Here is an 11,028-nt window from a genome sequence, read left to right on the forward strand (position 1 = left end):
AAAATTATTTGAAAAAACAAAACTAAAATGCTTATTTCAAACTTTCTCTCTTACCAAGTCCAGAACAAAGTAGTAACTTAGGAATTTAACAAACATTCGCTTAGCTCTTCCCTTCCCTTTTTCTCCTGCCAGTTTTCTTATTTTTAAATCAAATTTATACATTCATGTTATTTTTTAAATCATTTATCTTCTCAAAATTTTTATTTTGCGTTAATTTTGTAGTTATATATAATTTTCGGTGTCAAATTAGTGTCATTCGCCCTTTTATACCACAATTTTCCCATTCATGAATTTTTAGTTTAAACTTATATCTCAATTAGCTGAGTGCCTCACTCAAGCAATCTTTTTAAGAAGGGTAGCCGGGCATGGTAGCTCATGCCTGTAATCCCAGCACTTTGGGAGGCCAAGGCAGGAGGATCACTTGAGGTCAGGAGTTCAAGACCAGCCTGGCCAACATGGCAAAACCCTGTCTCTACTAAAAATACAAAAAAATTAGCTGGGCATGGTGGCACATGCCTGTAGTCCCAGCTATTCGGGAGGCTGAGTGAGGAGAATCGCTTGAACCCAGGAAGCAGAGGTTGCAGTGAGCCGATATCATGCCATTGCACTCCAGCCTGGGTGACAGAGCGAAACTTCATCTCAAAAAAAAAAAAAAAAAAAAGGGGGGCACTAACTGCTCCACTCCAAATTTTGTAAATACTACTCCACTGACTCTTGCTTAGTGTTTAGGATTATGGAGAAGTCTGAGGCCATTCTCAGACTCTTTCTCATTCTCGTTTTGTTCCGTTATCATTAATGTGTTTTCTCTGCCTAGTTTTCATTAATTGTATACCTAGAACATAGTAGTAGCTTTCCATCTCAGACCTGGTTATTTATTTTAGATCAAGAATATTTTATTGTATTATGTGTCTGATTACTGTTTCTGATCTATTTATTGTAAGTTTTTTGAGAACTCTTTATTATGTATATATTTTTTTATTTTTCCCTGAGACAGAGTCTCGCTCTGTCGTCCACGCTGAAGGGCAGTGGCGCAATCTTGGCTTACTGCAACCTCCGCTTCTCGGGTTCAAGAGATTCTCCTGCCTCAGGCTCCCGAGTAGCTGGAATTACAGGCACCCACCACCATGCCTGGCTAATTTTTGTATATTTATTTATTATTATTATTATTTTTTTGTGACGGAGTCTCCTCTGTTGCCAGGCTGGAGTGCAATGACGTGATCTCTGCTCACTGCAACCTCCACCTCCTAGGTTCAAAGCAGTTCTCCCTGCCTCAGCCTCCTGAGTAGCTGGGATTACAGGCATGGGCCACCATGCCCAGCTAATTTTTGTATTTTTAGTAGAGACGGTGTATTGCCATGTTGGCCGGGCTGGTCTTGAACTCCTGACCCCAGGTGATCCGCCCACCTCGGCCTCCCAAAGTGCTGGGATTACAGGCATGAGCTACCACGCCTGGCCTAATTTTTATATTTTTAGTAGAGATGGGGTTTTACTATGTTGACTAGGCTGGTCTCAAACTCCTAACCTCAAGTGATCTGCCCGCTTCCACCTCCCAAAGTGCTGGGATTACAGGCATAAGTCACTGCGCCGGGCCTGTATTTCATCTCTCTGTCTTCCATATCATCTTCTGTTATTGTTTTCATCTCTATGCCACTTCTTTGTATTCTGACACTTTCTCAGATTTGTCCTTTATGTTAATGATTTAGTTTCTTTAACTTTTTTCCCCTGAAAGTAATATGTGTTCATTGAAGGCAAATTTAGAAAAAAGGAAGTAAAAATCACCTATTAATCCAATACTGTTTATGCTTTGTAGGTACTTTTTAAGACTTTTTTCAACAAAATGTGTTTTATATAATATTTTGTTTTATAACCGGCAAAAAAAAAAATACCATTTTATGATATGCAAGTTCTTAGGTTCTTAAATATTCTTTGGAAACATAACTTTTATTTATTTATGGAATTGTGTTGTCTAAGGAAGTGCTCTTTGTACTGCCTCCTATTTATGTGGAACAGGAACATGTAATGAGAAGAGTTTCCCCTTGCTGTATGTCAAGGTTTCCTGCTGTTCAATATAGTCTAAGGGTTGATATTCAATATACATTGTGTATTCAAATCATCATTCTGCTACTATGTAGGCATAGGAATGACTGGATGCCAGAATTCTAATGTAGAACGAATTCAGCTAACTGGTAGTTCATTAATTGAAATCTAGGATTAACTGATGTTTTATGTATGTACATTTACTTTCATCAGAAATAAAATAATAAAAACATTGATATTAGGGATTATATGTTAAAATGTATATGGAGATGGATGAATAAAGGCCTTCCCTTATGAAAAAAAAGGTATATGGAAGATTGGAGTTAGTCTGCATTACTGTTTATTAAATAGTTTACTCTTCTTAAAATTAATTCTTAATTTGATCAAAGGAATAAGTGAAAAGATAGCATAAATGGTAGTTCCCTGCCCCGTATCCTCCTCCTAGGGTTAACTACTTTTAACTCTCTCAGCATTTTCTTTTTGCTTTTAAATAAGAATAATAAATGGAAAACTCTTGATTTTATCAATTTTATAAAAAATTGGGGAGTTATTTCTGGAATTAAAAATTCATTTTTGTTTTCATTTGCTTCATTTTCTTTGAACTTAAGATTAAATCTTTCTTCATCCTTTGTCATCTCTACATTCTTTCAGTTCTATTTTGTTCCCAAAGATCTTCCTGTATTTCATTATTTATTGCAAAAGAACCCCTATACTGTCTAACAAATAATTGGTTTGTCAGCATGGAGGCTACTTGGCAAAGTTTGAGTTTCTGAAGACTAACTACTCCCTCCTGGTTTTCTTCCTCTCCCAAATGGCTTTATGATTTGGAGACTGAAGGGTTCCTGCCTTCATATCTTATCTTTTTTTTTTTTTCTGTCTTACTGGTTTGACTGAAGAAAAGGTTAATAATTGAATAAGGTCATTTCTACCCTTTGGCGAAAGTAAGGTTCTTTTTGTTTTAACATAGCGTCTCAATGAAGTCTTATCAGCTATCTTGTGGCCTCTAGAACCTGTCTATAGCTCTCCAACACTGAAAACAGAGTTCCTATCTATGCCTGTAAAGCATTCACCTTCTGTCTGAAAGGCATCTGTGGGTGTCTACTCATTTGCAGAGTGAAAATGACAGGTCCTTTAACAAATGGCAAAAGTTAAACTCCTTCTGGGTTCAGCTTGTTAGCTCTGCTTGCTTTCTATTTAGTAACTTTCCACACAGGGGTTTCCTCCTCTTTCTTACCCTTCAACTTACTGATATTCTGTGAATCCTGTCTTTGCCACTTGATAATTCCAAACATCATTCATTCATTAAGCAAATGTTTATTGAGTGTTTACTATGTGCCAGGCACTCTTCTAGGTGCTGGGGATATAGGTATGAACAGCATACTCACGCATATAGTCTAGGTAGGAAGACAAGGAAAAATACAAGTTTTTTCAAAATGTGGTAAATGCTGTGAAAAAATAAAATTGTAGGATAATATGATAAAGTGATTGCTGCTAACGTAAAGAAGGTTAAGAAGGTTTGAGGAGGTAACGTTTGATCTGAGAATTGAATGAGCAGAAGCCAGCCATGTGGAGAAATGAGGGGGAAAGTAGTTCAGGCCAGAGGGAACAGTTGTATGAAGACACTGAGATGGAAAAGAGCCTGAAGTGAAGGCCTGCATGGCTGGACCATGGGGAGAGAGTGGTAGGTGATGAGATCAGAGAGAGACCAGAACCATGTCATGGAAGACCTTGTGGACCATAGTAAGGACTTTGGATTTTATTCTCTGTGCAGTGGGAAGCTATTGGAGGTTCTTAAACAGGGGACTGGTATGGTCTGATTTGCATCTCAAAAGGTTACTCTGGGTGTTGTGGGGAACAGGGGACCAGTGCACTCACCAAAGTAGAGTATGTGGTTTAAAAAAAATTTAATTGCGGCTGGTCGCGGTGGCTCATGCCTGTAAACCCAGGACTTTAGGAGGCCGAGGTGAGCGGATCACGAGGTCAGGAGATTGAGGTCATCCTGGCCAACATGGTGAAACCCCATCTCTACTAAAAATACAAAAATTAGCTGGGTGTGGTGGGACGTGCCTGTAATCTCAGCTACTTGGGAGGCTGAGGCAGGAGAATCACTTGAATCCTGGAGTTGGAGGTTGCGGTGAGCCGAGATGGCACCACTGCAATCCAGCCTGGCAACAGAGGGAGACGCCATCTCAAAAAAAAAAAAAAAAGAAAAAATTAATGCCCACTACGGGAAGAGCAAGGTTTCCCTTCAATGTTTTTTCCCCTGGGAATAAAATGTAGAGGTCACGGAAACTCTTTTTGATTCTGGGGCATAATCCGGAACTATTTACCTGCTTCATGCTGACTTCTTGTGCATGATCCCAGATGATATCAACATTGGAGTACCCCACTGCTGAAAGGTCTCCATCTTTTAGGATAGAGAGATTTGCAAATACCCATGTCACATTTAGATTATCTGATGCTTCCATTTATATTTGTAAACAAATGAAAGTGGATATAGAAGTTACTTGAAAGTGTAAAATGTTAGTTATGGCATAGTATCACTTTTTTGCTATACTTGAGTTATTTAATTTTGGAAATTGCCCTCCCTAATTTACATTTTGCTTTTTTTTTTTTTTTGAAACAGGGTCTAACTCTGTTGCCCAGGCTGGAGTGCAGTGGCGCAATCTTGGCTCACTGCAGCTTCCGCCTCTAGGGTTCAAGCAGCTCTCCTGCCTCAGCCTCTGAGTACCTGGGATTACAGGAGCGTGCCACCATGCCCGGCTCATTTTTGTATTTTTAGTAGAGACGGTGTTTCACCATGTTGGTCAGGCTGGTCTTGAACCCCTGGCCTCAGGTGATTCACCCAACTTAGTCTCCCAAAGTGCTGGGATAATAGGAGTGAGCCATAGCACCTGGCCCTCATTTTGCATCTATTTTAATGCTTCAATTACACTCCTCCAGAAAAGCTTTAAAAGATTCCTTTTATTAACAGTATTTAGTGTTCCTCACTAGGGAACTCCAACTGGGGCACACAGCCTTGGAGACTCTTTATCATCCCAAGACTGCAGTAGAATTATGATTAGAAGAAGCAACTCTGGTTAATTTTTTTTTTTTTTTTCCGAGACAGTCTTGCTGTGTCTCCCAGGCTAGAGTGCAGTGGCACAATCTTGGCTCACTGCAACCTCTGCCTCCCAGGTTCAAGTGGTTCTCCTGCCTCAGCCTCCCGAGTAGCTGGGATTACAGGCACGCGCCACCACACCTGGCTAATTTTTGTATTGTATTAATGAATTAATTATTGTAATTTTGTATTTTTAGTAGAGACGGGGTTAGTAGAGACCACCATGTTAGTCAGGCTGGTTTCGAATTCCTGATCTCATGATCCACCCACCTTGGCCTCCCAAAGTGTTGGGATTACAGGCATGAGCCACCGCGCCTGGCCAACTCTGGTTAATTTTTAAGTTGATGCAGGATCTTTTCTATCCTAGTTGCATTAAGATACTATTATTTCTAACTTGGTAATTTTTTCCTAAATTCTCCCATTTTATGTATTGTGGTTGGCACAGTACAGGAAAAGACAGGCAAATAAGAAAAACTGTCAGGTTCAAACATGGAGTGGTGAAGGTTTGTACTTAAGTGTAAGAGGAAATTTTGGTAAAAAAGAAAGAATGGGGTTTTTTACTATAATGTTATCATTTTATAATGCCTGAAAACTAAGGTTTCAAGCCTAAGGGACTGGAAAGAATGGAATTCCCTGATGAAAGCAGTTGACAGAAGATGGGGGAACCCATTGGAGAAGATGATTTCAGCTTTGGATATGTCAAGTTGGTGCTAGATATTCAAGTGGAATTATTCACTTGAATCTCAGATATGCAGGATGGAAATTGAGATGAGAGGCCAGAACTACGGATATAAATTTCAGTTGTAAAATTTGTTATTTTTATTAACAAATGAAGGAGAACAGGGGAGGGAGGCAGTTAAAGAACCAGAAAGAAGGCTGCTTGCGGATATTCTTCATTTGTTTGTTCAGCAGTGGCGTAGCCTCTTAAGTGTATAAATATATGTAATGTTATGTGGCATATGTGTGCGGAAAGATTGTCTGCATTTTTCTTATACATTAACTTAAGAAATACCCCACTAGGAGCAAAAGGACAAAGATTTTTAAAACAATCAGTCCTTAATTAATAATGCTTATTGATATACATAATAAAACTGGAAAGAGCTAACATTTTTAGTTATTTTTAAAATAGTCAACAAATTCTATTTTCCTGAACAAATTTAGATTTAGATGGACACGGTGGCTCACGCATGTAATCCCAGCACTTTGGGAGGCCAAGGCAGGCGGATCACTTGAGCACAGGAGTTTGAGACCATCCTGGCCAACATGGTGAAACCCCGTCTCTACTAAAAATACAAAAATTAGCTGGGTCTGGTGGCACACGCCTGTCTGTAGTCCCAGGTACTTGGGAGGCTGAGGTGGGAGGATCACTTGAGCCCAGGAGTTTGAGTCTGCCATGAGCTACAATTGTTCCACTGCTCTCTAGCCTGGATAACAGAGTGAAACCCCGTCTCTAAAAAAATAATAATAATAAATTTTTTTAAATAAAAAAGTCAAAATGGAAAAAAATGATTTAATTGCTGTGTAGAAAATTGTTCAAAGAATTATACTAGCTATAGGAATATATTTTCCAGGCATTCTGGCTCACGCTATAATTCTAGCACTTTGGGAGGCCAAGGCAGTGAGGAGATGGTTTGAGCCCAGGAGTTCGAGCCCAGCCTGGGCAACATGGTGAAACCCTATCTCTATAATAAATACAAAAAATTGTTAGCCGGGTATGGTGGCATGTGTCTGTAGACTTAGCTACTCGGGAGGCTGAGGTAGGAGGATCACTTGAGCCTCCAGGAGGCTGAGATGGCAGTTAGCTGTGATTGCACCACTGCAGTCCAGTGTGGGCAACAGGAGACCCTGTCTCAAAAAAAAAGGGGGCGGAGTTTGGGCAGGGGGAATATATTTAAGTAAGTTCTCTGTGAAAGCCCATCCATGTTGGCATATTTCTTATTTATTTTATTTTTTTAAAGTCCTCCCTGCAGTCCAGATGTGTTAGCATATTTCTGATTTCAGTGTTTTTATTCATAAACATGGCATCAAAGCCCAGGTAGGGGAGTGTGAAAACACTGTCCAATTTATCTTTTACCTCAAGGAGTGTAATTTCAAAAAAGTAATAAAGTGAAAACCCACTTTCAGGAGTTAGAGACTAGAACTAAGGAAACTGAAGTCTGTCATTCTGTTTGATAATAAAAGGAAGACAGTTGCTAGGAGCTGGGGAAGAGCTAGAATAACAGCGTGGTTATAAAAAAATAATAAGCTTCTGTATCTGAGAAGGCAGAGGAAACATGGAAAAGGTGCAGTACTAGATATTTATACAAGAAAGTTCCACACGGTGAGAATTCATGGAGTAAGTCAGGTGGTTAGCTTTGGAGAAGGGCAGGTGAGGCTCATGGCGAGGAAGAACACCTCGGCCTCGTCTCTCTAAGCTGATGTGATGACAGTAAAGGATACCAAGTAGGGCCCTGAAAGCAGCAGTCTAGAGCAGCTGCTGCAGGAGACATGATGAGACAAATAGTAAAGTGAGCATTTTCAGAGACTGAGCTGAAATTGCACAGAATTATTTACTCATGGTTCAGGTGTTTGGGCTAGGAGGCAAAAGTGGAGGAGTGCGAGTGGAAGGTTGGGAATTAGTAGATTGAGAGAGTGCGTGGGTGTTCATGTAAGTGCCACTAAAATAACAGCATCTAAGGAACCTACAGTGATAATGAAGAGTCTGTCTCACAACATTTCTGTCAGAGCAGATGTAAGGCACAGTCTTGCATCTGTGAGGATATTATAGAAAATAAATCAATTTGGGTTACTTTATTTCTTATGTATTTTGACCCCTGGTTTCTGCACAGTCCACAGCAGGAGCATCATTATTGGCTAATGCCTCACCTCTGACTCTCATGACATCACCTTTGTCTGTAACAAATCAAAATGTGACTCCTTTTGGGATGCTGGGTGGCCTTGTTCCAGTGCCCATGCCCTTCCAGTTTCCCTTGGAGATACTTGGCTTTGGAACGGACACAGCTGGAGTGACAACCACCTCGGGATCTACCTCAGCCGCTTTCCACCATAGCCTAACTCAGAGTAAGTGGGGCTCTTCTATTTGGTTGGGCTGTCTAGCTTGACAGAACAGGAAACCTCACAAATTTATTCTAATTAAGAGTAGTCCAGTTGGAGTTAATGAAGATTATAGTTTTTTTGTTGTTGTTGTTGTTTTTTTTTTTAAGAAATGCAGTTTAGCCAGGTGCGGTGGCTCACGCTTGTAATCCCAGCACTTTGGGAGGCCAAGGCGGGCGGATCACGAGGTCAGAAGATCGAGACCACGGTGAAACCCCGTCTCTACTAAAAATACAAAAAAAATTAGCAGGGCGGGGTGGCAGGCGCCTGTAGTCCCAGCTACTCGGAGAGGCTGAGGCAGGAGAATGGCGTGAACCCGGGAGGCGGCGCTTGCAGTGAGCCAAGATTGCGCCACTGCACTCCAGCCTGGGCGACAGAGCGAGACTCTGTCTCAAAAAAAAAAAAAGAAATGCAGTTTATATATAGTAAGTCAAATTATTGGACACTGGGGTTTTATGTACAGTTTTTAAGCTATCTATACCACATTTCCATCTTAATGAAAATTTTAAGAGGAAGTCAATTGTGTTGGGTTATGCGCATACACATACATTAACATAAGTAAATTTTTAAAAACGTGCTGTAGTTTTAGAAGGCCTTCGAAGTCAGGTGCTGTGCCTGCATTACATAAATCAGTTTTCATTTTGGGACTAAAAGGGCTCAAATCTGGATTTAAAGATGACTGACAAGTCTTTTCCTCTCAGATTTACTAAAGGGTTTACAGCCAGGAGGAGCTCAGCATGCAGCAACGCTTTCCCACTCACCTCTGCCTGCACACTTACAGCAAGCATTTCACGGTGAGAATGCCACCTCCTTCTTCATCTCTTTCTTATTTGTATAGGCTTGTAGATATGGATTATACTTTTCTGAAAACAATGAATGGAATGACAAAGGTTGGAAAATGCAAATATTCATAGACTGAATCCTCATTCCTCATTAGCAACACATTCCTTTTAAGAGGAAGGAAATAGGTAAATGAGATCTGTAACATAAAAAGAACCTTTTTGAAGGTGTTTTATTATGTGGAAATGATGACTAATCAGAGGGTTCATAAGATAGTTAAAAGTTATGTACAGTAATGATAGTAGTTTACATTTATTGAAAGCTTACTAAATGCCACATAGTCTTGTGACAGCTTACATGGATTAGCTAACTTAATCCTTACAGCAAGCCCCTGAATGATAGACGACCATCTCCATTTTACCGATCACGAAACTGAATCAGAGAGCTAAGCACCTTGCCCAAGATAATACACAACTTTCCCAGATAACAAACGCTTGATCTGAGATACAAACCCAGGAAGTCTGACTCCATGGCCTGTATTCTTAGCCATTAAATGTCTTGGCATTTTAGCGGAGATGAAATTAATATGATCCTGCCAGGCACAGTGGCTCACTCCTGTAATTCCAGCACTTTGGGAGGCCAGAGTGGGCAGGTCACCTGAGGTTGGGAGTTTGAGACCAGCCTGGCCAATATGGTGAAACCCCGTCTCTACTAAAAATACAAAAGTTAGCCGGGCCTGGTGGTGCATGCCTGTAGTCCCAGCTACTTGGGAGGCTGGGGCAGAAGATTTACTTGAACCCGGGAGGTGGAGGTTGCGGTGAGCCGAGATCACGCCACTGCACTCCAGCCTGTGCAACAGAGTAAGACTCCGTCTCAAAAAAGAAAAATTAATATCATCCAAGCTGTATGCGTTATGTCCTTGTAGGCAGCCAGATGGCTCTGAAATCTGACATTAGGCAGTCAGATTAGGCAGTGTGCGTAACACACTGGGCTCCAGCTTCTCATTTTCCCCAGCAGTCTACCTCCACAGACACTGATATTATTCTGAAGCCCATTTTCAGGATCTTTTGAGCAGAAATAACTGCTCAGCTGCCCTCTTAACTTTGGAAGTTGACTAGGCCTCACTTTTTTTTTTTTTGGCCACTGCATTAAAAATGATCTTTGAACCAGTTTACTGTTAACCACAGTGCAGAGATGGGAACTGAGAGGCAATCTTGAGGCAACAGATTGCCATTAATCCTCCGAAAGAACTAAGTGGTGAGCTGTCTCAGTCTTACCCTTGAGAATGAGCATAAAACCACAGTTATGTAAAATGGGTAACACAGAGTCGTGGCACAAATGTCAGCAATCCCGATCTTCCTGAACTCTGACTAGTTTAAATATCTAAAGAGAATTGCCCTGTGACTAAAGCACATCCCCCTCCCCCCGGGTGTAGACAACTGCTTGGTATAATGAATCCAGCTGAGGGTAGTGTACTCATGGGCAGATTGGCATGAATGTGGCCACAAGGAATTAAACAAGTAGGATTCTCGCAGCTCAAAAAGACCCCAGTGTTCGCTCTTACACGAACTATCAAATTTATCTATGCAGCGCTGCTATTCCAGAGGGAGAAAGGAAATACGACAGTATTTTCCAAATAACTAAAGTTAAAAAGTTTAAAATTTTTCAGCCAGGCATGGTAGCTCGTGCCTATAATCCCAGCATTTTGGGAGGCCAAGGCAGATGGATGGCTTGAGTCCAGGAGTTCGAGACCAATCTGGTCAACATGGTGAAGCGCTCTCTCTACAAAAAAATACAACAAATTTTCTGGACATGGTGGTGTGCACCTGTAGTCCCAGCTACCCAGGAGGCTGAGGTGGGAGGATCACCTACACCTGGGAGGTTGAGGCTGCAGTGAGCTCTGATTGTGCCACCGCACTCCAGTCTGGGTGACAGAGTGAGAATCTGTCTCCAAAAAAAAAAAAACTTTAAAATTTTTCCTTTAAGAAACATTTTAAAGTATAAGTCACTGAACTTGA

General features: G+C 40.9%; 1 protein-coding gene across 4 annotated transcripts in view; it reads left to right on the top strand.

The window, feature by feature from the left end:
• UBN2 (ubinuclein 2) overlaps positions 1-11,028 on the top strand; it is a 77,955-nt gene that overhangs the window by 54,782 nt on the left and 12,145 nt on the right. For all 4 annotated transcript variants that reach the window (XM_030825818.1, XM_030825819.1, XM_030825817.1 and 1 more), the window contains 2 exons: positions 7,966-8,197; positions 8,932-9,024. In XM_030825818.1, coding sequence (XP_030681678.1) covers positions 7,966-8,197; positions 8,932-9,024 — 325 coding nt within the window. The remainder of the gene's footprint in view (positions 1-7,965; positions 8,198-8,931; positions 9,025-11,028) is intronic.

The sequence above is a fragment of the Nomascus leucogenys genome, chromosome 13, assembly GCF_006542625.1.
Source record: "Nomascus leucogenys isolate Asia chromosome 13, Asia_NLE_v1, whole genome shotgun sequence".
Lineage (NCBI taxonomy): Eukaryota > Metazoa > Chordata > Mammalia > Primates > Hylobatidae > Nomascus > Nomascus leucogenys.